At 44.7% G+C, this 27,791-nt stretch overlaps 1 protein-coding gene across 1 annotated transcript in view; it reads right to left on the reverse strand.

The window, feature by feature from the left end:
- Positions 1-14,317: 14,317 nt before the first annotated feature.
- CCDC180 (coiled-coil domain containing 180) overlaps positions 14,318-27,791 on the reverse strand; it is a 59,779-nt gene continuing 46,305 nt past the window's right edge. The window contains 8 exon segments of the mRNA XM_044265300.1: positions 14,318-14,772; positions 15,179-15,314; positions 16,087-16,192; positions 17,842-17,953; positions 18,462-18,599; positions 19,164-19,324; positions 22,850-22,991; positions 23,793-23,859. Of these exon segments, the coding sequence (XP_044121235.1) occupies positions 14,641-14,772; positions 15,179-15,314; positions 16,087-16,192; positions 17,842-17,953; positions 18,462-18,599; positions 19,164-19,324; positions 22,850-22,991; positions 23,793-23,859 (994 nt within the window). The 3' untranslated portion in view covers positions 14,318-14,640.

The raw sequence follows: 27,791 nt of genomic DNA on the forward strand, positions 1-27,791 counted from the left end.
CACCTCCCTGCATTTATTCTATATGCAATTATTGGGGTCTACTATTTTATCAAGCACTATTTTTAAAAAAGATTTTATTTATCAGCGAGAGAGAGCACACAAACAGAGGGAGAAGCAGGCAGAGGGAGAAGCAAGCAAGCTCCTGACGAGCGTGGAGCCCAATGTGGGACTTGATTCCAGGACTCTGGGATCATGACCTGAGCCAAAGGCAGCCACTTAACCAACTGAGCCACCCAGGAATCCCTCAAGCAGTATCTTTTTTTTAACAGCTTGAGTGTAATTGGCATACCATAAACCTCACATTTAAAATGTATAATTTGATGTTTTCATGTATGTGTACCGCTGTGAAACTATCACTATACAACCATCACCCCAGAAAGTTTCCTTGGGTCACTTCTGTACTCCTCACCTCTTGTGCCTCTCTGTCCTTGCCCCCTCAACTGCTAATCTGCTTTCTGTCACTATAAATTAGTTGACTTTTTTCCTAATATTTTATTTATGTCTATTTTTAGAGAGAGCATGAGTTGGGGGGTGAGGCAGAGGGAGAGGGAGAGAGAATCTTCAAACAGAGTCCACACCCTGAGCACAGAGCCCAAGGTGGGGCTTGATCCCAGGACCCTGAGATCACAACCTGAGCTGAAACCAAGAGTCAGACTCCCAACCAACTCAGCCACCCCTAGTGCCTCTGGTTTGCTTTTTCTAGGGTTTTATATAAACGGAATAATACAGTATATGCTGACTTTTGGTGGGGGTGGTGGTATCCAGCCCTTTTCACTCAACATAAATATGTTGAGATTCATCCATGTTGTTGTGTGGACCATGGTTCATATCTTTTTATTGCTGAGTAGTATCCTAGTATATGGAGGTAATAAACCTACCATATGATCCAGTAATTCCATTTCCAGGGTTTACCCAAGAGAAATGAAAGCATATGTCCACATAAAGACCCGGACAAGAATGTTCACAGCAGCCTTGTTCATAATAGCCAAGAATAGAACCAACATAAATGCCCATCATTAGGTGAACGGACAATCAACCAGTACCTACTGAACACCCACTCTTATGTAATTTTCATGAAGTGCGTACTATGTAAAGGCACAAGCCTACGCTTGCAGAGCTTTTTTATTTTTAGTTTTTTTTTTTTTTTAGGTTCTTTTTAAGTAAACTCTATATCCAACGTGGGGCTCAAACTTATGACCCAGAGATCTGGGATCTCTGAGGGATCTCAGAGGGATCCTTTGAGGGATCTTTTGGTTCAGTGAAAAGGGACAGCAGGCAATGAAAGGGTAGATTGGAAGTAGACCATGGAAGGCCTGAGAGCCCGCGGGAGTTTGGGCTTCTCCCCAGAGGCGGTGGGGAATTCTTCAAAATCTCCTTTGTATGCTGTTCTCTTTGATACTCCCACAACTAGTCTCTAACTAGATCTGCCCAAATGTCTCTCCCTGGCGCTCCTCTCCATCCCTGCTGCTGTATTTCAGTCTGGTTAGGATCTCTCTCCCAATCTGCTCTAAACACTGCAGTGGATTTAATAGACGTAAAATATAGCCAGACCCGATTTGGACTCTGCAGTGCTGATAACCTCCTCTGGTTCCACTTTTAAGATGGGAAAGATGTAAAAAGCAGCTCCCAATTGAAAGAGCACCAGTTGGAATAGAAAATTAGGAAAAACTCCGGAGTCCAATATGCAAGGCAAGTCATAAAAGCAATGTAACTGGACCTCAAGTCTGAGATTAGTTGTACTTACAAAGGAATTCTGTGTTGGGACTATCCTATATACAAAGAAAAATGATGTTCTATAACTAGTTTTTTTAAAAAATCAGTTTTTCCCCTGAATATTTTACATATAATAAATCTTTTAAATGTACAGTTAGTTGAATTTTGACAAATGTATTTAGTCATGTGTCCACCTCCACAGTCAAGATGTAGAACTAGATCATCATTCCAAAAAGATCCCCTGTGCCTCTTTGAGTGTCTGGGTGGTTCAGTAGGTTAAGCTTCTGACTCTTGAGCTCACGTTATGATCTCAGAGTCGTGGGATGGAGCCCTGTGAGAGGTTCTGCTCAGCAGGGAATCTGCCTCTGCCTCTCTCACTCTCTCCACCCCCCAATCCTCTTCTCCCTGGTAGCACTCTCTTTCACAAATAAATAAATCTTTAAAAAAAAAAAAGGTTCCTTGCACCTCTTTATAGTTAATTTCTTCCCCCTCTCTCCAGCCCCAGGCAGGCATTGATCTGACATCTGTCACTATAGCTTTGCCTTTTCTAGAATGCCATGTAAATGGAATCATATAGTGTGTGGTCTTTTGTTTCTGGCTTTCTTCACTTAGCATAATGCATTTGAGAGTCACTCATGTTGTTGCATAGATTAGCAGTCTGTTCCTTCTTATTGCATAACAGCATACCATCACAGGTATAGGTCTGTCACAATTTGTTTATCCATTCACATTTGATACACATTTGTGTTATTTCCAGTTTGGGATTATTATGAACAAAACTGCTATAAACAATCACATGCAGGTCTTTGGGTGGTGACATATTTTTCTTGCATTAAGACTTAGAAGTAGAATTGCTGGTTGTAGAATCAGTGTACGTCTAACTCTATAAGAAACTGTCAGATTGTTTCTAAAGTGGCTGCATCATTTTGTTCTCCATGCCCCCACCACCTGCCAGCAACGTATGAGAGTTCTGGTTCCTCCAAATCTTCTCAAGTCCTTGGAATTGTCAGTCATTTTAAGTTTAGCCGTTTCAATGGATGTGGATACAGATACCACATTGAGGTTTTTAATTTGCATTTCTCCATGACTAATGATATTGAGCATCTTTTCATGTGTTCATTGGCCCTTCCTATATGTTCTTGGGTAGTGTCCATTCTGCAGGTGAATTTTTGGCTAAGACATATCGGGAGGTTCTCAGAACTCCATGGGTAGCTGACATAGCAAGGAGAGATTAGGAAGTTTGTTTACTTTCTTTGGAAATGGTCCAAGGCCTGGGGAGTTCAAGAATTAATTCCCATGCTCTGGATGTAATTGGATTTTGGGGAAATCAGAAATGACAAATGGGTTATGGGAGAAGGAAGTAAGAATATGTGAAAACAACACACGGATATAAAATTTGGCATATGATCTCAAAAATGGTTTGGGGGCACCCACTAGAAAACTGCCTTATATGAAGGCATATATCCTGAGGCCAGAGAGCGGAGTTTTCAGAATGAACTAGACTGAGGGAGAAGGTATTCTCTCTCAGCAAAAACCCAAGATCATCTTTGGATGACAGAAGTGGGGGCCAGGAGCATCTGTGGCTCTCCCTCAGGAGAGGCAGGCACAGCTTCCACCCCCAAGGGCTGTTGAGAGGATGTGATCTGCACAGGTGGCATTTGGATATAGGGGAGTGAATAGGAGGGAGCAGCTGGCCAGTGGGCAGCAGCCTGGCAGGTAATCTGTGCCCATCCAAATACTCAAGAGAGAGAGGTTGTCATGGAAACAGAGTGCAAATCAAGACCCAGGTATAAGGAAGGAAGTTGGATTTATGGCTGCCTTTTCCTGGGCTGAGAAAGGTACGACTATTAGGGTGAAGTGTCCACCTAAAGCCCTTCATGCATTTTTTGGAGAGAGCCACCTTGGACGCAAACACCAAAGCACCTATACAAGGCAGACAATGCCAAAACCATTGGTTGAGGCACATCTCTGTCCTTCCCTCCTTCCCCTCTCCCCATCCTGCAAGACACCATGTAAAAAGAAGGGGAGACAGCAATCGTGCTCCAAGACCATGTGTGTGGCTCACTTCATTTTTATCTCATCTGATGGGAGTGTGTGGTGTGCGATACAGTCTAAAAAAGAGACCCCCCCCCCGTGGGGCGCCTGGGTGGCTCAGTGGATTAAGCCGCTGCCTTCAGCTCAGGTCATGATCTCAGTGTCCTGGGATCGAGCCCCGCATCGGGCTCTCTGCTCAGCAGGGAGCCTGCTTCCCCCCCCCCCCGTCTCTGCCTGCCTCTCTGCCTACTTGTGATCTCTCTCTCTGCCAAATAAAATAAATAAAATCTTAAAAAAAAAAACTCTTTAAAAAATAAAAATAATTAAAAAAAATAAAATAAAATAAAAAAAATAAAATAAAATAAAAAAGAGACCCCCTTAACCCTCCTTCTCTGAGTTTCTCTGCCATCGGTGGCTCTTCCACTCTCCAAAATTGAGAGGGGCAATTTTAGAGACCTCTCGATATTCTCATCTCAGCTCCCATCTGAACTCATCTGTTTCTTCCCTATATTGTCTCCAAAGAGAAAAACAAAACCAAAACTCTCGTGTCCATCACTTTGCATACTGCTGAATGAGCCAGAGGGTCTCGGTTGTGGTGTTATTTGGCGTCTTCATTAATTCCTCTCCGGAGAAATCTTCCTTGCAGGCCCACCTGAAAGTGACTTCTTGGGCTGAGCTCCCAGTGTAACTTATTTGTCCTGCAAAAATGTTTGCAGCAGGGGAACATGTTCTATGTCTCATCTCCCTTATGAACACTCGAAAGACTTTACATTTGTCTTTTTTTTCCCCTCTGAGTTATTTAATTGCAAATAATTTCAGCAATAATAATTTTAAGTCCTTCTCAAAGCTAAACAACAACATGTTCAAAGTTATATTATGTGGATTAAGCCCAGCCTCACTGGTACTTTTTGCTTACACAAGGTCAGGAAAAATGGATTCATAACAAAAGAAATTTTTGGACAGATCTTTGTTATGTTTGGTGAATCATTAACACCATGATCTTACCCTCTCCGGTCAGCTATTGCCTCGCAAACAAGTATAGAGGAATTTCTAGACAATTGCATTTGTTTTAACTGAGTTAAGAGAAACAAAACAAAACAAAACAAAACATTGAAGGGAGAGATTGCTGGGGCCCTGCTAAAATCCAGGCCCTGGTAAAGCTCAGGATGTGCTGATCAAGCAAAACTCCTTAATCTGTCCACAAAGGCCTCCAAGGTGAGTCAGCTGAAAGGGGCTAATCCCCAGAAGGGGCTGATCCCTAAAGCTGTAGAGGCCACACAGCCATCGAACACTGGAAAACAGGGGATAACAAAAGCTTAAAGCCATATTGTGTATAGCAAGGTCATAGGACCCATGGGGGGAGGGTCTTGGCTTCTAAGAGGTGGCCTCTGCCCCTCTGGATCTGTGGTTCATTCACCCAGCCCAGCCTTGGACACAGCCCAGAAAGGAGGAGGACTCCAAGGGTGCAGGTGTTGAGTTGGCAGCAGCTAAAGGGCCCAGATGTGGGGTAGGGCATGGAGGGAGGGTAACTAATACTCTGAACAAGGGAAACAACTACAGCATTATGGATTCTGTAATAGTTGATGAACAGACTGGTACAAAAATTATGCTGCAGTAGATGCTAGGGGTGAGGAAGGGAGGAGGCAATGAGAAAGAACCATGTAAGTATACAGGAGGTGCTCAGCATTGGTTAGCTGACCCTGAAATCAAAATTGCAGATGGTACTCAAAAAATGTGGGTTCAGGGTGCCCGACAGACTCTGTCAATAGAGCATGTGCCTCTTGACCTTGGAGTCATGAGTTAGAATCCAGTACTGGGTATAGAGGTTACATAAAAAATAAAATCTTAAAAAATTATGGGTTTAGATTTGAAGTAGTATTCTGGGAATATCACTGGCCCACTTAAATGTTTGACCTTGAGGGGCACCTGGCTGGCTCAGTCATTAAACATCTGCCTTCAGCCCAGGTCATGATCCCAGGGTCCTGAGATTGAGCCCCACTGCATCAGGCTCCCTGCTTGGCAAGAAGCCTGCTTCTCCCTCTCCCACTCCCCCTGCTTGTGTTCTGTCTCTTTCTATGTCTCTCTCTGTCAAATAAATACACAAAATAGATAAAGAAAAGTTTGATCTTGAATAAATCGAAGTCTTTTGTTGGATCGGGAGCCCTTTGGGCTCATTCTAATCTCAGATTTGCTTAAGTGGTAATGTTAACCCAGTAAGGAGAAAAGGAGCCTTCCCTATGGGCTGTTTGGTGGTCAGTTCCCATTCACCAGTGGTTCTCCATGGGAGTAACATCTACCTGCTGTTTTCCCAAGGGCACTTTGGACATTCACGAGGTTATTTTAGGTTGTCACAACGATGGGTGGGCACCTCCTGGGATTTAGCGGTCCAGGCTGCATGCTTGCTGTCCTGGTATATATGGAAGAGCTCCCTCATATCCGAGAAGTTCCCTTTGTCCCAACCAACACGTGAATGTCTTGCCAGTCATTCATGTAGATGAAAAACCTTTGCTTTATGTATAAACACAAATAACTTTTTCATAGTTTAACCATAAAATGAATTTTTCAGGTTATTTCATCTGTGGATTTCATATCAGGAGAGTTAAAGGAGGGATTACAAAATATTCATTATAAAAGAAGATGGTGGGTCAGAGAGGGCTTGAGTGCTGCTTCTAGAAATCCCCCAATAGCCAGTCCTACCCAAAGAGAAGCTGAACAAGACATTCCTGTTTACTCCAACAGACTTAGGGATGAATGCATGTATTTATATTTATTAGAATTCTGCATCACTCCACTCCCAAATTATCTATCTAGTACTCACAACCAGCTGAGGAGATTAAAACCACTGTTTTGAGGGTTCTGCGTAGAGTTCATTTAGCCCATAAGTAGAATAGATGGCCTTCCTTCCAATTCTCTCTTCATCCCCTTGCACTTAGTCTTTTTCCATTTAAAACTGTGGTTCCTGTTCTCTGCAGCAATTTCTTTAACACAGGGTGTTTTATATTTGCAATTAGAACATTGTAATACCTGGAGACCAGTTGTTGGTTAAGAAAGGAGCTAGCAGGCTGTTGGCCAGAGTAAGACACTAGAGGAGATTTTCTCTAGGTAAGTGGTTCTTAATCTGAGAGCAACACAGTAGTCAACAGTGACATAGCATTTCCTTCCTTTGTGCAGTACATATTCCAAAAAGGGGTTTGACGGTTGATCATAGATAGGTAGAAAGATAGGGATATAGATATATTCCCTAATCATGATGATTTCAGTGTTCTAGTGCTTGGCACATATAGGCTTGTAATATTTACTCAGTGGATGAATAAATAAGGAAGGGTTTAAGTCCATCCTCTTTCTACAATGCTATGCTGCCTCTATGTGTACCTGATGAACGAAATAAGGGACTGAAGAAGTAAGCAAAGTAAAATGCATGAAAAGTATAAGGACAAAGTAAACTTTTTTCCTTTATCAAAATCTCTAAGGAAAGCTGTAGACCTGTATAATAGAGGTTAACAAATAGCTTGCACCAAATTCAGGTACAAATTTATGGGCTGACAATTGTTCAGAAAGAGACTTGATCTTTATTTTGCCATTCTATATCCTAGAATTTTTCCTTTCACAAATCCAGATGTTTCCAATCAATTCTTTTCTTCTCTACATCCTTTCCTTCCTGGGAAGGCACTGTGTTCACCTCCAATCCTAGTAGATCATGGGTGGTAAAGTAGAGAAGAGGCTGGAAGAGTGTGACCTGATACTTCTCCAGATGCTTGTTGACATCAACAGGCCTGTCAACTAGACAGACATCCTTTATGAACTATTTAAAAACATTGTTCCTCTGCATGGACCACTTCTGTATCAGTGAGGGACTTCCCCTTGTGTATGAGCCCTGTCTTTATTGGGCAGGTAGCTCTGAATATCTATCAAAATGCCATTTGGATCTAAAAACTCTCTCCCTAGAGTATCCATTCATAAGCTCTAGTGTTACCTGTTGGCTAAAGAGAAAGAATGGAATCTTCCCTATAGAGGAGAGCTTGTTTGATATTTGAAGACTGCTGTCATACATAATCTTCCTAATGTTTTCTCTTAATTAAATGTCACACTTACCTCCTCTAAGCAAGCTTTACTTAATCAAATTTCTTGAAACAAAGTCCTAAATTCCAGTTGGTCATTTCCTTGCAAATAAACAAGACCCATTTAGAAGGCGTTTATAACTCAGATAATAGCCAGATGTTTTCAATAGCAACTGTTTTGTCAGAACCTTTCCTTGGGGGTATTTGGAGCCTATACTGCTAAAGTTGAGAAAAGCATTGCTCTGGGTGATTCCAAGTCTCAATCCTGATCTTGTAATGTGTCTGGGAAGGTAAAAAGGTCTTTATTTGAAATTCCAGGATTTGTGGCTAGGGATTATGACATGTTGCATAAACCCTATTGCTGGAAAGCTGATTTTATAACTTGGGGGCAATGTTTACAACATCATCAGCAACCTATTTAGGACTGTGGTGCTGACAAAATAGGAGTGGAGTCTAGGCCAATGTTGTATAAACTGGTGTCCTTGGCTTATTCTTGGGGATCTGAGAGTTCTCAATAAGAGTGTAAAATATTTTCATTTTCATTTGGATGATTATCTAAATAAACACCACCACATTTTGCATCTTCTTGAGGACTACAACAAAGCATTGTCATGCTAACAGATACTTATAAGATCTTTATAAGGAAACTATAACTCTGATGAAAGGGACCAAAGAATTGTTAAGTGTAGAGATATCCTATGTTCATGGATAGGAAGACCCAATATTATCAAGATGTCAGTTTTCCCCAACTTGATCTATAGAGACAATGTAATCCTAATCAAAATCCCAGCAAGTAATTTTATGGACACTGACAAATTGATTTTATAGTTTACAAGGAAAGGTTAAAAAAAAAAAGATGACAAGACAGCTAGCACAGTATTGAAAGAGAAGAACAAAATTGGAGGACTGCATTACCAGACTTCAAGACTTATTATAAAGTAAAGCTACAACAATCAAGATAGTGTGGTATAAGGGTACCTGGTTGGTTCAGTTGGTTAAGTGTCCAACTTGGTTTCAGCTCAGGTCAAGATCTCAGGGTCTTGAGATCAAGCCCCAGCATCGGAGTCCCTGCTCAGTGGGTAGTCTGCTTCCCCTCTCCCTCTTACCCTCCCCCTGCTTGCACACACACATTATCTCTAAATTAAATAAATCTTTAGAAAGAATAGTGTGGTTATAGATGAAAGAATAGACAAATAGATCAGTGGAACAGAATAAAGAATCCAGAAATAGACCCTCACAAATATATTCAACTGGTCTTTAACAAAGGATGAAAGGCAATTCAATGGAGAAATGATAGATTTTACAACAAATGGTTTTGGAACAACTGGACATCCACTTGCAAAAATAAAAAATGAACATTGATAAAGAACTTTCACAAAAATTACCTCAGAATGTTCTGATGTAGAATGTAAAACTATAAAACTCCTAAAAGATAACATAGGAGAAAATCTAGGTGACCTTAGATTTGTCAACAACTCTTTAGATAAAATATAAAAAGTTTGATTCATGAAAGAAAATGCTGATAAACTGAATTTCATTGAAATTAACACTACTCCTCTGCAAAAGACTGCTAAGAGAATGAAAAGACAAGCCACAGACCAGGAGAAAATATTTACAAAACACATTATCTGATAAAGGACTGATATCCAAAATACACAAGGAACTTTTCAAACTCAACAGGAAGAAAACAAAGAATTATTAAATTTAAAAATGAGCAAAAGATCTGAACAGACACCTTAGCAAAGAAGACATAAAGATGGCAAATAAGGATGTCCAAAACATACAAGGGATGCCTAAAATGCAACAATATCTCAATTTGTAAACAAAATCTCAGAAGCAAAATAAACTCCTTAATTCAAGAAAAGATACCTCCAGCAAATCACTAAAAAAATGGGCAATAAAAAAAGTATGGCTAATAGATCTGAACAGATATCTCATCAAAGAAGACAAGCAGGGGCGCCTGGGTGGCTCAGTGGGTTAAAGCCTCTGCTTTCGGCTCAGGTCATGATCTCAGGGTCCTGGTATCAAGCCCCGCATCAGGCTCTCTGCTCAGCAGAGAGCCTGCTTCCCCCCCCCTCTCTCTGCTTGCCTCTCTGCCTACCTGTGATCTTTCTCTCTGTCAAATAAATAAATAAAATCTTAAAAAAAAAAAAAAAGAAGACAAGCAGATGGCAATAGACATATGGAAAGATGTTCAACATCATATATCATTAGGGAACTGCAAATTAAAGCTACAATGAGATACCACCAAACATCCATTAGAAGGACTAAATGAAAAATAAAAAGAAACAAACCAACAAAACCCTGATCAGACCAAATGCTGACAATGGTATGGCACAACATTCCTGCTGGGAATGCAAAATAGTACAACCACTCGGCAAGACAATTTGGCAGTTTCTTAAAAAGCAAAACATAGTCCTACCTTATGATCCAGCAATCATGCTCCTAGGTATTTACCAAAGAAGAGCTGAAAACACGTCTACACAGGGGCGCCTGGGTGGCTCAGTGGGTTAAGGCCTCTGCCTTCGACTTAGGTCATGATCCCAGGGTCCTGGGATGGAGCCCCACATTGGGCTCTCTGCTTGGCAGGGAGCCTGCTTTACTTCCTCTCTCTCTCTGCCTGCCTCTCTGCCTGCTTGTGATCTCTGTCAAATAAATAAAATCTTTAAAAAAAAATCTACACAAAAGCCTGCACACAAATATTCGACAATTATGAATAACTGCCCTAAATTGGAAGCCACTGAGAGGTCCTTTAGTAAGTAAACGGATAAACAAACTGTAGTACATCCAGATGATGGGTATTACTCAGCAATATAAAGAAATGAGCTACCCAGCCACAAAAAGACATAGAGGAACTTTAAATACATATTGCTAAATGAAAAAAGTCAGTCTAAAAAGGCTACGTACTACGTACTATATGATTCCAACTCTTTGACATTCTGGAAAGGGCAAAACTCTAGCGAGGACAAAAAGTGTTTGGGGGAGGAAGAGAGGAAAGAAGAGGTTGAACATGGGATGTGAGCTTTGTACAACTCTTCTGCCTGATGCTCTAATGGTGGAGACATGGCACTCCACATTTGCCAACACTCATCAATTGTGTAGCAGGAAGAATGAGACCTACCATAAACTATGGACTTTAGTTGTAATAACGTACCAGTATTGGTCTGTAAGCTTTAACAAATGAACTACTCTATTACAAGATGTTAAAAATAGAGTAAACTGTGGGGGAAGGGAGTGACAGAATTTGGTGCTACTTGCTCAATTTTTCTGTAAACCTAAAACTGCTCTAAAATATGAGGTCTGTTAAGTGCTAAAAAGTGAGACCACATTCGAGAAACAAACATATAGTACAGAAACTCAATTGTCGCTTATCTACTTTTATTATTAAGTCACTGCAACTATTTATATTAGGATCCTTTTTTTACATAAATTGATTTTTGGCCCAGATCATAATTTGCTGACTACAGATTCTGCTATTATAAATTTTAGGGGATTATTATTTTTATCAAGTCATTTTTCTAGAGTCAAGTTATGCCTATCAAAATGTTTTTCAAATATATTTTTCCTCTATTAATTTTTAGTCAATGAGCTTCACCATGAGTGATGTTAACCACTGTTAGTTTTATTTTGTGTGTATTATTTTTACTAGTATATTCACTGTGATGTTCAACATGGTGGGGTCAACAGATTCTATTCTTTGATTTACAGAGATATAATTTTGACTCAGCATTTCAGGAACATGTTGCTTGCTTAAAAGACTTCATAGCCTGACCTCTACCCACCCCATTTATGAAATAGAGAAGGATTTGCTCAGATATTCCTGTAAGGGATAAGCAGATGAAAACCAACACAGTAGTTCCCATCATTCTGTTGGAAGCCCAAAGCAGAGGTCCTGCTCATATGCTGTAGTTTAGAGCAGAGACACTGTTCTCTCTGTGAATGAGTGAACATGAAGGAAAGAGAGGCTGCAGACGCCCTACCCACCTGAAAAGAAACCTCTCTCCTGTTCTTCATCTTGGAGTTCTGGGTAGCACAGAGTGCTGGTAGTTTCCACAGTTTTCGTTCCCCCTTTGCTTAAAGACAGTTTTAATTTGGGCAGCAATTCGACAAATGAAAAAATTAAAGTGCCTAACCTCTGTGGCAGCTAAGAGTGACCAAAGTTCAGGCCAATGACATGTGATCAGAGTGTGGTGTGGGACTTCGGGGAGTCTGGCCAGATGGCCCAGACACAGCTGGTAGGGCCTCTTTTGCCCTCCTCCTTTCCTCCTGCTGCCGTCTCAAGTGTAGGCCTGGTGGCTGGTCTAGGCTGGAGCTCCAGCAGCCAGCCACCCTGGGCCAGGGACAGACTGGATGATGGAAGCCACAAGTTAAGATGCTGGAGGACAGATGACTTGGAGTCTTCCATGACAAGCAGTCCAGGATCAGTAAGGACTGCCCACCTCTAGAGTTTTTGGAGGGTGGGGGGATTTGTTTTGGTTTTTGTTTTCTTTTATTAGCAAATGTCCTCCACTGCAGGGGATGTGGAAAAGTTTTATGAATACAGAGAAGGGGGGGTTACTGAGGACAGCCCATCTCCCTGAACATAAGTAATTTTCTCTGGTTATTTTGAGTAAGTCACAAATAAGTCAGTGTCATTGTCCAGTTGCCGGGGGTGGGGGTCACTGGAGTTGTCGCATGACAGAAAAAGAGTTCTTTTATATGAGAAAGATATAAATCTCTCGTTTATGCCACATTACTTTGGGTTTTCTGCTATAGATAGGCAAATCCAAGCCTAACCAAAATATGAGCTTGGCTATTGAATCACTGTGTGATTTTGGACAAGACAGGTCCCTTCTCTGGGGAGAGTCCCCTGAGCATAGTGACAGAGACAGGTTTGGAGGCAGCTCGCAGGATTCTGAGACTTGGGGTGCTTTTGCCTGGCCACAGCATTTCTTTGGGGAACTGCCCCTTCCCCACCCTCCATCCTAGTTAAAGTGATACCCCTGCATGGGTCCGAGGGAGAACTTGTGACCCAGGCTTCAGCAGCTGTGGGGTGCACAGAAATGGCTGCAGGAGAACCACCTCACATGTACAGCACATGCGTACACATCAGTTTGAGGGCTCACGTGTATGCACTCTTCTTGGGTTTTCCCCAGGGCCCCTTGTGTGTGCCTGGCTATGGGCACACAGACTGGCTGCCATGCCCTGGTTTCTTTTCTATACCCATGCTACTCCACCCTAACACCCCCCAACCTGTTTTGGTGGAGCCTGACCTCACCGAACTTCCACTTACGTGGTTCTGTATCTGGTCTCTCATTACACAATTAGGAAACTGAGGCCAGGAGTGTGTCAGGGACTGGTCTGGGGCTTCGGAGGTGGGCAGAGTCTAAAGGAAAAGGAAGAGATTTAGGCCAGGGCTCAACACATCCCTTCGGGGTTTACTTGATGCTGAGAGCCTCTAAGATCCTAGGGAGACCCCTGTCTACCCCCTTCTCCATATAAGGTCATTTTCCTCTCCACATCCTCACTTGGACACAGGCACACTCACTCACACTGACTTCTCAGGTGGGGATCATGGATGTGTGGCTAAGGAAGAGTAGACACAGGGGAACTTACAAGAGGGAGAGTTAGAAAGAGACTGGAGGCAGCTCTGTCCTGGGGCAGTGGCATGCATTTTCCTAACTACCTGCTTTATGGGGAATCCCTAAGGTCCCAAGGGTAGACTTGAGGAGAGAGGACTGGAGCCTTGAAGTCCACCTCTGCAGGCACCTGGAGCTACAGTGAACCCACAGCCCCTAGTGCGGACCGTGCTTATAGGAGAACAGGTCAGGAGACAGGTCAGAAGCAGGCCAGAGGACAGGTGATGCAGGGTGGGGGACAGGTGAGGAGGACAGAATGTGCCTGCTGTGGGAGGTGGAAGGGCTGGGAGTGAGGCTAAGTCTCCTTCCAGGCTCCCCTTTCCCATGCTTCTTGGGATCATCTCCAAAACAAACGACTTGTCCCCAAGTCCTCGTCCACGTTTGGGGAACCAAAAATTATGCTGAAGTTCTATGCTGGTTGTGTGCCTTTAAGTAGGTTGTCTCCGCTTTCTGGGTTTACGTTTCCACACCCGTAAAGCAGGGGCAAAAACCCCCCTCATCAAGTCATTAAAAGAGGTTAAACATGGGAAAATCCAAACTGATGCCAAGTCCAAACACAAACCAGGTAAAAGAAACAGGAGTTGACAAAGTCAAGGAAGGAATGTAGGCAGCCTGTCCATCCGCCACCGAGAGCTACTGACCAATGAGACTTGGCATGATTAGGCCACCTAATCCAGGAAGATAAAATCAGCAAGGAAGATGGCACCATGTAGGCTTCTAGAGAGAAGGATCTGAGCCTCACAAGATTAAAGAGGCCCCAGGAAAATTAAGAAGGCCTGGGAGGTTTTTCTCAAAATGCTCTAATTTGGTCAGACAGATACCCAATCAAGACTGGGTCACTTCTTTGTTGTTTGCATGGTTGCAATTATTGTACACTGTGAAATGTAAAATGTATTCATGCTCATATATTTTAATTATTGTGTTTTCCAAGCTGAAGTGCCAAGCATGCCTATTGGAATTACGTCCTCTGATGTGCTGGTCTTTCTTTTAAATGGCCCATGCCTGTGACCCACCATCCCTGCTAACCACTTGAAACTCCCCTTTTCCCTCCGTCCTCCTCTTTCGAAGTGACCTCCACAAGGACAGAGACCACACCATGTCCTGGTCACTGATGGAGCTACATTGGGTATAGAGCAGGGATGGATGGATGGATGGATGGACAGACAGAGAGAGAAGTCCAGTAAAAATGAGCCTTTACGTGGGGTAGGTTGAGGGTATCACAAGTACAGGCCCTGGATGGTAAGCACGGAGCGCTTCCAGCAGTCCTTCCAGCTCTGAGCCTCCTTCACCTGCAAGATGCTGTCCTCCTGGATCTTCTTCAACTCCTTTTCAAATAGTGTTAGATATTTCTAGGAGCAAAGCAGCAGGAGGCAGCCAGATGAGGAGGGTCTTCTGGACGGCTGCCCACTGCTCCTGTGGACTCTGTCCCCTCGCTCTCACTCAACCGTTACTCTGGAAGGTCCTCCTTCACCCCCTAGTCTGGATGGGATGTCCCTCAGCACTGGGGCTCAAGCCATCAGACCCACGCTGTCACTGGGACTGGACATGACCTGCAGATCTCAGCCTCGGGCTGGAGAACATTAACCATCTGGAGTGTTGACACCATGCTCTGGGGCACCCTGACATGGGTCATCTGCTCCATGGGCCAAAGCTCGGGGAACCCTGTGACAGGAAGCTCCCTTCTTCCCAAGGCAGCCAAAAAGCTGCCCTGTGCTCCCTGGGTCCCGCCTGGCCCCACGTGGTCTCTCTACTCACCAGGTAGACGGCATCTCGGGCTTCCACGGCTGCCAGGTGACCCAGGGTCGTTTTGGTGGTGGTGATGCATGATGTTTTCCGGAGAAGAATATTATTTTGGATGGTGACTTCAGTGGGTTTGATTCCTGGCCACTTCCTGCAAATAAACACGCACAGTGAAGTCGGACAGGCTTGTCCTCACCATCACAGCGCACCCTCCAATCCTGGTGGAAGAGCCTAGCAGATCTTTTTTTTTTTTAAACATCATGTCTGAAATATTTTCATTAAAAGGAAAACCTTACTGAGCATTTAACATTATGCTTCTTCAAATTCTTTCTTGTACTTTCACACTGTTTAAATCCGTCTGCATGGACGGTCTTGGGTTCTGCGCAGGGCGGGAGCAACGCCATACCGCTGGTTGGCTCCCTTTACCAGGCCTGTTTCCTCAGCAGGGGGCTGGCCAGGTGGCAGGCACCCATTCCTGGCCCATTTTTCCTACCGGGCTGGGCACTGGGTCACTGCCTGACTGCCTGACTTCTTCCAGAGCCACATTCTTGGGGTCCCGGGAATAAGCACTTTGACAACTCCCATGCAGGGGTTCATGGTGCCACCTAGCACCTCGAGAATGTGCCCCATACTGGGATTGGCCTCCCTTTCTTTGCAGGCCCCCCCTTTGTGTGTCCTTAGCAGGGAAACTAATAGCTGCTGAGCTTTTGCTATGTGCCAGAGGCATTCTAAGAAAGATCTCATCGAACTTTCTCTTTGAAATACCATGGAAGGTGGGCTTCCATGCCCATTTCTCAGGAGAGGAAACTGAGGCTTAGAACATAATGTTTTTCCAAAGCTTCCAGGCTCCTAACCATCCCACTGCCCCGTGCTCCAGCAAACACCGCCCTGGGTGAGTATTCCTCAATGCTCTCGGCTCTTACCTGCTCCCCCGTTCAATCAGGGGCTTCTCACTTTCTTCCTTCAGGGAAAGCCTAGCAAGTTTCCTCCGTATGAGGATTGATGTTTTCTGTCTGGGGGACTCCATCCCTGGCAGGCAAAAGACAGGTTATGACCATGGCCTCACGCGTAGGCTGAGATCAAGAGGATTTCCCCCTGACCTTACGTTTGGAGGGATGAGGGCCTCCTCCCCTCCTTCCCACTTGGGAGTCTCCAGGGGGTCACAGAGCCTGGTCCCACAGAGAAGCTGAGGGCACCAGATCTTTAGGCCTGGGGTGGAGGGGGGCTGCCAGCAGCGGCAGGCAGGGGGCCTGGCTGAGTGATGGGAAATATAGTTTAGGTGCCCTTCCCAGCTCCAAAGCCCAGGACACCATGCTCTGATGAGCCTCCAGATAGGTTTTAGTTCATACTAGCGCAAATGGGTTCTGATGGAAGAACTACCCCTGGGGCAAAAATATTCAAATTTTCTCTCTGATGTCTGGCTCACTGACCTGTCCTTTGATGTGCTTTCCTGAGAGGGCCGCACCAGTGGTATGAAAGCCAGCAGGCAGGGGCAGCCCCAATCTCCCAGGGAGGGAGCCTAACTTACAGCAGGAAAGGCCTCCCTGAGGCTGATACAGGGCATCTCCCCAGCACCCCGGTTCCTTCCAAGGTACCGAGAGTGTCTTCGCTGCTGGCTGGTCTGCCCGTTCTCCCTCATCTCTAGTGCCTCTGCAGGCCCCGCTTCCCACACAGGGCTCACCCTGGACGGAGAGACTGCCAGTATGGGAACGTGCCCAGTGCCTCAACATGCATATATATGTTGATCCCAAAAGTCCACTTCTAGGAACCTAGAGTCCCAGAATAGAGATATAAGGATGCAGATGCTCCCTTCAGCACAAGCACAGGAGTGAAAAACTGTAAATGGCCCCATGTTTAACAGCAAGGGACTAAGTAATAAAGTAGGATGCACAGTAAGAGAAAATGCTCAAGAAGATGACCTACTGGCTTAGCCAATGACCACTTGAGGGTGAATTAAGTTATAAAAGAGAACATACCCTATAATCTGCCCCACATAGACACACATGCTCAGGCCTGTGCCCCAAAGGAAAGGCCTGGAGGATGGACAGCCGACAGAAATGGCACTTTGTTCTGGGTGGAAAGACTGTGTTCTTTCCTTTACTTCCTTTGTAACTGATATTGAGTTCTTAATTTTACTATAAAAATGTATTGTCCTTGGAAAACAAGCTTTTTAAAATAAAAATATTTTAATTACTTGCTAAGTTAGTGATAGATGGATAACATTTAATACATGATTCACATCTTTATATATAGTAGCTTGCTAAAATATCTGTCCAGTTTATGGTTTGTCTTTCAATTTCTTGACATTTTTCTTTGTTTTTTTTTTTTTTTGGCCACAGAAGAGTGCGGCCGTTTCCTTAATGGCTTCTGGCTCTCCTCCCAAACTTAGGAAAGCTGCCCCTACCCCAAGATTATGAAAATATTTACTATTAGGGTTTTTTTTTACATATAATTTTTGACCCATTTGGGGATTTGCTTTTTTAATTTAAACAACAACACTTTACTTTTTTTTTTTTTTAACACTTTACTTTCAATGAAAACAAAAATCCATCAGTCCTCTCAGTGGAAAGTCTGCTTTCATTCTGGTGGAATGGGGGAAAAGCAGATGGCTCTGGCCCATCACCCTCCACCTCACCAACCCCCTGGGGCCCAGGCATAAGGCCGGTGGCACAACTTACTTGCAACCCGGACATCATCGATGGTGACCACTTCATCCAACTGCAGCAGGAACTTCTCGGTGAAGGAGGCCAAGTTGGCTATGAAATGCCGACCGTACCTCCTGGTGAATTCCTGGGGGAAACATGGGCATCCTGGTGTTGCAGGGAGAGGAGCCTGTCTCCAAAGGCAGGCCAAGGGAGGACTTGGGGAGACGGCAGGTGAGACAAGACCAAAGCCATGTGTTGGCTATGTCCAAGGTAAGTGGCATCTGGTCCTCAGCCAAGAAGCCTCTCCCAAGAGCTGACTGGGCTTGAAGATAGGAAGTGATTCATTAGTGGCCAAGGGATGCCCATAAGCAATTCACTAAAAGATATAAATAGACATGGATCTCGAAAAAAGAAGTTCTCATTAGTAATTTTATAGTTAACGAACTGAGAAATCAAAAGACACATGTGAGACCAGCCAATAATGATGAGCTAGACCATGACACATGCTGACTTTCATGCCCGTCTTCAGCCAGGGTGCCAGCTAGGCGCCGTGCTCAGTGCTGTCGCTGGACTGTCATTGGGGCAGGGACGGGATCTCTCTGGAGCGGTGCTGCCCTTAGCACCCCGACCTGGGGGTTCATGGCACCACTGACCTCAAGCTTTTCCCTGGTTGTCACGATCGCGGTATCTAAATCATTCTGCCTTTTCTCTTCCACTTGACACAGAGACTCCATTTCTTGGAAATGTGCGGGATGTCCAAGATTTGGATGGAGCTTCTGGGCGTTTTCATCCTTCAATCAAATAATCCAGAAATCGGTGGGGGTTTTGACCTGGTTTCTAGGTCAGGAACTAAAGGTCATTGGCCCATGTCCTCTGCTAATAAAGGCCATGGCCAGAATGATGTGTGCTCCAACTCGGGTGTGTGAAAGGCCATGGATGGGCAGAGGAGAGGCAGAGAAGGCCAGATGGGGGCATGGTTGGAGCTGACGCTGAGAGCTAGGGAATGGGAGAGCTGAGCAGCTACCTCAGCACAACCAGGGCCTTAGTCCAATAAAACTGATGGCATCCATGTCCCATGCCTCTAAGGACCAGGTAGCCCATCACTGTTGATGTCAATGACCACACTCCCACAGAAATAGCAAACCTACCCAGTAAATAAAAAAATAAGTTTAAAAAAAAAATAAGTTTATTGAACACCTTCTATGAAGAAGACATTTCTCCAATGCCCTATTCTTCTCCCCTCAGAGCCAATCCGTCAACCCCAGCCTGGCCAGTTCTGCCTATGCCCTGCCTCCATTTCTGAGCTCTCAGGGCCCTTGGTCCTAGAGAGGAAGGGCTGGGCTGGGGGACCTCACCTTCCCTTTCTCCAGCTTCTCCTGATAATTCCGGAACTGTCCCCGGATCTCTTCGGCAGAGACACAGAATCTTTTCCAGTGGTTTTCCTTGAAGTTCTCCATCACCAGCCAGCACACCTGGGGCAGCAGCTCCTCAAATCTCCTCATCTGGGCCCGTAATTCTATAAGAATTGGAGGTGGGGGGATCAAGGGAGGGGACAGGAAAAGGCAGGTGCTGAAGTGGTCACTCTCACAAAATCCCAAAGCAATGTCCCAAAGAGAAAGACGGGGTCTACCACCTGGCAACAGCTACCTCATCAGGAGGGGTGGGGGCGAGGTCAGAGCAGTGTGGAAAACACTGGATTAAGCAAGTTCAAAGGCCTTCTCTTCACCACTTGGCAGGACTTCCCAGCTCATGAAAAGTGCAGCCACTCTTGAAGAGTCTTTCTCATCCCTTCAAAGACAGCCTTGACTCCAGTCCCCTTCTGTCCCTCTGGACCCCTAAGTAGCTCTATGTTAGATCTACCTTCTCATCCCATATCCCTTTGCCTGTCTCCCAGATTGTCATCTCTTTGTTTTTCTGCTTTGTATTTTGGATGTTTTCTTTGATAGTAAAGCCATTCATAATTTTAAAACTTCATCTATTTATTTCTCCAATTTAGAAGTTCTATATGGTTCTCTTTCCTATCTACTTGGTCATTTTAATAGCTTCTCACTCCTTACTCATTAATTAATTAATTCTAATAAATTCTAATAGTTAACTCTAATTAATTCTAATAAATACATGATTTTATATTCTGGTCTGATATGTTCAATACTGATCTCATTCTGTGACTCATATTTAAGGGGCCCCTTTCTTGTGTGTGTGCATGTGTATGTGTGTGTGTGCACATGTGTGTTGTCTGTTATCTTACTGTGAGTTTTTATTCTGGACATGTGATTTGTGAGAATCCTTAGAGGTCTTAACTGAAGGCGGGTTTTTTCTAGAAAGGATGTGTAGTTGTCTCCACCAGGTAAGAATTTGGGCACCACTAACACAAGCTCATTTTGAGCTATATTATCCAATGGAAGTCTTTTGGATGATCCACAAAAAAAAAAGTCAAATTCAAGTACAAAAACTATTTTATAGCTATGGATTTTTTTTAAAAGATTTTATTTAATTGCCAGAGAGAGAGAGCACAAGCAGGGGTGAGGGACAGAGGGAGAAGCAGACTCTCTGTTGAGCAGGAGCCCATCACAGGACTTGATCCCAGATCATGACCTGAGGCAGAGGCAGTCACTTAACCAACTGAGCAACCCAGGCATCCCAATAGCTATGGATTCATTGGAGTTTTCCTTCTGCTTTACCCAGTAGCAGAGTTTCTAATAAGACTGTTTCTTTCTAGGGGTGCCTAGGTGGCTCAGTGGGTTGGGGCCTCTGCCTTCGGCTCGGTTCATGGTCTCAGGGTCCTGGGATCCAGCCCCTCGTCAGGCTCTCTGCTCTGCGTGGAGCCTGCTTCCCCCCCTCTCTCTACCTGCCTCTCTGCCTACTTGTGATCTCTGTCTGTCAAATAAATAAATAAATCTTTAAAAAAAAAAAAAAAAAGACTGTTTCTTTCTAGTCACTGGTGGTGCGGAAATGGGGAGGGGGGCTTGGTTTCTGTCTCATTTGCCCTACTCTGCAGCTGGAGCCCTTTGGGGTCCCAGTTTTCTGTGGCTTGTGTCCTTCCAGACTTTCTCCCTTGGGTGGTCTGGGGCTTTGTCTCTTCTTCCCAAGGCCCTGGAGACTCACGAAAATAAAGATGCAAGTTCACCTGGGAGTCAGCAAAGGCCTTCGGGCAATGTGTTGCTATTAAATTTCTCTCTTGGAGTTCCTATTGTCACCCAATTTAGGGGCCTTGTGAGTTTCTTACTTTATCACTAGTTCACCAAGACATTTAAAAGAATTTATCACAGGATGTCTGGGTGGCTCAGCTGGTTAAGTGGCTGCCTTCAGCTCAGGTCATGATCCTGGAGTCCCAGGATCGAGTCCCACATTGTGCTTCCTCCTCAGCAGGGAATCTGCTTCTCTAGCTGACCTCTCTCATGTTCTCTCTCTCTCTCTCTCATAAATAAATAAATAATCTTTAATAAAAAATACTTTATCACAAAAATATTATATCCAATACTTCCAAATGTTTTCAGTGGGAACGTTGGTCAGGATACTGGACTCCCATGCTTTGGGAAATGGAAGTCACCATTTAATGGGAACTGTGTGTGACTCCTGCAGAGAAGGACATAATCTGCAGCATTTCCCAAACCCATTTGACCAAAACCTTTTGTTTGAGGATGGTCATAGAGGCTGGGATCCTGGAGTTCATGTGGGGAAATTCTGAGCTAGAGAAACAGTTTGAGATCCAGTCGCTGTACTGTAACAGCAGCGAGCCCCACACGGCTGCTTTTCCCTGGATGTGGCGGGTCTCTGCGGCAGTGAGTGTTGTCCTAATCTCTGGTGTACAGATAAGGAAACTGAGGTTCACAGAATTGAGGTGACTTAATCAAGGTCACAAGGAAGGGAGATGACAGTGCTGGGTTTGATCCAAGGTCTGGGTGTCCCCTTATCCTCTTCCTCTTCTACCAATAAGCATGCTTGTGAGGGGCCTTCAGGTTTCCTGCCTTAGAAGCAGGAATAATTAGGGCTTAAAAGAGCATACAACAGACATGGCTATGGACAAAGCTGTGGAGGAATGTGGAGAGATGACAAAGGTAGGCACTGGGTGTGTTTTCACAGCTTCTTTCAAGTCATTACAATAAACATGAACAGAAGACGTGTTCTACCTGACTGTTCTTGTGCTCTCCAGGAGGCTGTGTCTGTTTGGGGTCATCAGAGCCCAGCACAGGCCAGGCATACAGTAGACACTTAAACAATCAACCGTGGAAAGTTTTCTTCAAATGGTCGAATACAGAGTCACCGCGGGGCCCAGCTGTTCCACTCCTTGTTATATACATCCAAGAGCAGTGAAAACATACGTCCACATGAAATGCATGTGCGAATGCATGTGGCAGCATTATTCACAGTGGCCAAAGGTGGAAACCACCAGATGAATGGATAAACGAACCATGGTACGTGCACACAATGGAATAAGAATTGGCCATAAAGAGGAATGAAATAGTGCCACTTGCTACAGCATGAGTGAGCCTTGAAAACACTACAGAAAATGAAAGAAGCCAGCCACAAAAGACCACACGGTACATGGTTCCATTCATATGCAAGCCTGGATTAGGAAAATCTATAGAGGGAGAAAGCGGCTGAGCAGTGCTGAGGGCTGGGGCAGTGATGGAGGGGCAGGGGTTCTGAAACTGGCAGTGGTAATGGTTGTCTGACTCTGTGAGTCTCCTAAAATCCACTGGCTTGTACTTTACATGGGCAAACGGGATGGCATGTGAGTATCCCAGTAAAGCTCTCAAAGTCATCTGTGCAATGAACAAAGCATTCTTAGTGATGTCCATCACCAGATTTCTCAAGAAATGTTATTTTTTTTTTCAGCATTGCTTTTCCTCCCAGTTCAATCCAATCAACACTTCCACCTCATCCTAAGAGGATGGCTCTTCACAAGGAGCCTCCTATGCCTCCCCCGGTGACCTCCAGGTCAAGAAGGCTTCCTGGGGGCTCTGAGGCCCAGGCTCCCCTCAGATGGTGGCACATGCCATGCCCCTGACCTGCCCACCTGCCTGCTACCTGCACCCACCTATGAGGCAGGAGTTATGGTACTCGTCTGTCTGCATGTGGTACTCCAGGATCTTCTTGCAGATGTTCTCGGCGCACTGGTCAAAGTTTTCATACATGCAGTCAGGCCTGGTGACGGCACGCTTCTCTCTGCGATAGAACTCCTGCAGGAGAGGCTGACCGTCACCATGGGGCTCCAGAGCATCTCCACGCTCCTATGACCTCCACCCTGTCCTCCATGCCACCTACCCCTTTCTCCTGATGGCACCCCTGCCAGCCACACTCCTCCAACCCAATTGCCCTTTTCACCACTGTCATTATCCCAGATGCAAGGCACACATGACCGAATGGCAAAACTCTATTTGTCCTTCAAGACCCAAATGGAATCTTATTTCAATGATCAGGTCAATAGCTTTCTATGATGCTTTCTCTGAAGTGCCAAGCTGGGTACTAGGCCAAGCATCACCAATATGGAAGACTCAAAGCCCCAGTTCTGAAGGATTTGCAGCCCAGTGGGAGGCTGACGGGAACATGCACAGACACCGGCATGTGGGGTGTGCTGGAACTGGGCACTGGGTAGCTCCCATTGGACGTCTCCCCAGGGTGCCTGCTCCAGCAGCCCCACCTGTGGGGCCATCATGCCTGTTGCCCATCTGTGGGACACTGGCCTCCCAGGGACAGAGACTGGGCTTGCTGTTCTTGGCCCACTCAGTATTTGACACACGGTGTCTGGGAAAAGTCTGGTTGATCAATAAATAGATAAATTATTGAATGAGGTTTAATTCTTAGGAAAACACAGGAGGTGACATGAAGGTGGGTAGCTGTGGGTGTGGGAGCTAGAATCCCTTTCCTCAATTTCACCCACAAGGCCATTATCAGCAGAACAAAAGAGGCAGAGGCAGCTGTGATGTGTGGCCCACAGCCCGTCAAGGAATAGGCCGAGGCCTGTGGGTAGTGGCCCTCACCTCTACCACGTTCAACAGATGCTCATTGCTCTCCCAGAGAAGGGTCAGGATGATCCCTTTAAAATCCCTGCAATACACAAAAGACAGATCCCTGAAGAGCCTTATCTAATCACACCAAATGGTGTGGACAAAACCAAATGGACAAAACATTCTGAGTGCAGAGTGGCCCAGCCAGAATTAGACACTTCATGTGATGCCCAGGTGTGCTCTCACCTAATATTTCTATGTGTCTAGTGTAAATCCCTCTCTGATGTGACAAGGTAGGTTTGGCCCCTTCCAAGAGTCTATTCTCTTTTGGCTTCATTGATCCTTGTAGCTACTTGCTCCTGCCCCAGGACCTTTGCACATACCGATTCCCCTCCCCACCCCAAGAACACTGCCAACTTTCTTGTTGGTCACATTTGCTACTGCTCTTCCTCAGATCCCAGCTTGGTGACAATTCCTGACCATCCTATTCCCATGTTCTCAAAGTAGTCCTCAGCCCTACAACACTACCCACAGGGGGATTTGGGACTGACTTGTGTGACTGGCTGATTAACCTCTATCTCTCCCAGAAAAATGGTAAAGTCCACCTGGACACAATTTTTCACAATTTCTATTAATGACACAGTGACGTTTGAACACACATGTTATTGGCCAATTTCTAAAATATATGCATATCAGTCACTTGATGTTTCATTTGGAAAATTTGCTCATCATAATTAAAGAAAATTAGAAACAGACTGAAAAGCAAAGGGAAAAATGAAGGCCAACATTTTATGTTATTTCCTTCTGCAGCTTTTAAAATCAGTTTGGAATTAGGTTCATGTATATTTTACATTCTGTTCACTTGTTAAGTGTTCCCCCACATTAAGATATCTTTTTAAATGGCTGTGTAACACTACAGAGTATGGAAGCACCATGGTTTGCAATCTCCTATTTTTAGAATGTTAAGTTTTCCCATTTTTAACCAGGATAAAAAGTATTGCGTGGTGTATCTTTGAGTGAGTTCTCTCTTCTCAGCGGTTTCCTTGGGAGATGGTTTCCTTGGGAGAAACACCTTTTGGTGCACAAAAGGATAATTCTATGGCCTTTACTACCTTCCCAAACTGCTTTCTAGAAAGATCTTTTGCTGGCTGTGACAAAAACTCTTTTTGGCCAAACGTTAGACAGAATCCTTTGTATTTTTTCACCATCCCTTCCCAGTCTGCTGTATGATTCATGCCACTGGCATGATTTGACTAAGGATAATGTGGAACCTCACTGGCTTCTCTGGGAAACTTCACATATCCCCAGACTGGCCCATCTAAGCCCTCTGCCTTCGCCTCACCTTTGTTCCTTGACTTCCTCCTCTCGCCACCTCCATCTCCCCTTCAGTTTCCCGGTACACTTTGACATGCCACCCTGCAAAGCCCCAGCTCTGTCCACCCTGAAGGAACTTTCCCTTCCCATTCCCACCGTCAGCTCCCACAATCCCTAGGCTCTCAGGGAACCAGAGGTCACTAAAAACAAATATCTGAGATGGAAAAGGAAAAGGGGCTATTTGGAAATAGGTTGAGTGTTTTAGCCACTGACATGCATCCCAGAATTTGAGAACTCTTAGTATACCTATTTTCATGGCACTACAACTATTCATGGGGGTTCAGTAAGAATCCATCCTCCTTGTAATGGGACATACTTCAAAGCACTAATACATAACCAAGGCTTTGGAGAGAATATCATGTGGAGAAGGACACATAGAATCAGACATGACCAGACAATTTTAAGGAACTAGGGTCAATTTTATGGAGCCAGTGGTTTTTACAAAGCCCTCTTGGGAAAAGCAGCCTGTACCTGGCTTACAGGGTTCCCAGCTTACAGGTGAGGAAGGAAGACCCCTTCCTAGCAAGCTGAGGAACCTAGAATACTGTGGGGCCTCAAGAAGAGAGGGTTTCACTTAAATCTAGAAGGATCGCAGGTGAATTCTGGCCTGGCTTCTTAGCCCCAGGAGGCTTTTGCAAGTCTACTCTGAAACTCTTTATGAAGAGATCTATATGGTCAGTTACCACGCTTGCTGCACCTACATGAAGAATCAGGCCAAACCTAAAGAAATCAGGCATGTTTTGTAGACAAGCATCAGAAAGAGGGGCGATAGAAGTTTTATGCCTCAGTGGAAAACTACAGCACACTCTTGTGGGTTAGAAGACTCTAGTCCTGTTTACTGTCTTTGAGTTTGTGTTACTTACCTGTAAACGGGACTGGGATCTTGCCATCTTGCACAGTTGGTCAGTCTGTTAGTTTCCTTCAATATCTGGCTACAACTCCCCCAGTGAATGTTTCCAAATTCTCTCCCACTCGGCTGACTTGATGCCACTGAGAACAAGGCTTGGCTGCCTGGATCCTTATTGAGACTTCCTGTCATTTATGGCTGGCTTTCCCTCCAAAATCTAATGAAGTCCAGCAAGCTGACACTGGACGAGGGACAACCATAACGCCTAGAGCTGCTCCTGTGTGGGCCACTCAGGATGCTTCAGGCCCAGCATCCAGAAATCTTGACTGGGTACCCTACCACCAAGTCTCAACAGGTGGTTCAGCTGGTCTTTAAGGAACAAAAGCCGACGGAATGAGAAATGAACTGATAGTCTTTCCTTAATTAAGAGGAGAAACTGACCATGACTCTCTGCTCGACCAGACTTCAGACAGGCTTTTCTGAGCCTACTTCCTGACGAGGCCTCATCCTTGGGCACTGTCTTTGGCCTGCTGGGTCTTATGTGAGCAAGCACACTGTAAAGTCAGTTGAGACACAACCCCCCACCCTCATATTGGATGACCTTCACTATCCGATCACCATGACCAAGAATCCTGCTAAGTAGGCTTAGCAAGAATCCCACTACCTTTCAATTTTCCACTCATTCCTCCCTTCCCCCCCGCCCTGCACACTGGCTACAGATCTTCTCTTGTCCTTATTGTATTCTGAGTTGAGGCCCACCTTTCCCCTGTTGGAACAGTCTTGACGCCTATTGCAATGGTCCTGCATAAAGTCTTCCTTACTGTTCTAACAAGGATCAGAATAAATTTTCCTTCAACAACTCACACTGGCAGTACCTGGGAGGGACCATCTGCACCCTCCCTTGATAAACTGGGAACTTCCTCTAAAAACCTATTTACAGATTGGTTAATCTCAGGCAAAATATGGAATGGATTTCTTCCCCTTTCGTTGGTTTGCATTCTAGTGAGAATTAGTGTTTTCTCCACATGTGTATTCCTAATTTTATCTCCTCCTTGTGTGTGGTCTCTTCCAGTTCTCCCCCTTACTCTCCGGACCACTGGAAATTTCCTTAGCAGTTTGCTGAGGGCAGGGGGGCAGGAAGAGGAGCCAATTTTTGCTTTGTTGACCTTATCTACCACTGTTGTGTCTTGGCTGGTTGTTATGTAATTTTTAATTGCAATTTACCTCAGAGGAGTTAAAAAACCTATTTGCCAAAGTTTTCCATCATTTTTCCTTGTGATTTCATCTAGTGTTTCTTGGGGTGATGATCCTGTATAGTCAAGGGAGGCCTGTGGGTGACCCTCTGCTCCTCTCTACAGCCCCATGAGGAGGATCGTCTTCTACCCACAGTGCACAGAGAAGATGAAGGCTTGGGAGCTGTTGCTTAGAGTCCCAGTGTGGGGGTCAAAACATCATCCGTCTGATTCCATTTCCTGATCAATTCACCACTGAGCTAGGCCAGGAAAGTCTCTCCCCTTTCAGAGATTTCATAAATGCTGGATTTATTTACTTTTTTTTCTGTTTAGTCTGTGATTTTTTTCTTTACACCACAAAAATACCATGGTGCCTCCATATGGTGGCTAACTATTTAACAACACAAAGGGATGGACAACGAATGCATGTGACAGCTGGGGTGGACCTCAAGGACATTATGCTGAGTGCAAAAAAACCATTCTGAAAAGGTAATACACTGTATAAGACTGTTTATATGACATTGTTGAAATGACAAAATGGTAGGGCTGGAAAATGGATTTGCGGTTGTTCAGGGTTGG

Source organism: Neovison vison, chromosome 9, assembly GCF_020171115.1.
Source record: "Neovison vison isolate M4711 chromosome 9, ASM_NN_V1, whole genome shotgun sequence".
NCBI classification, from domain to species: Eukaryota; Metazoa; Chordata; class Mammalia; order Carnivora; family Mustelidae; genus Neogale; species Neogale vison.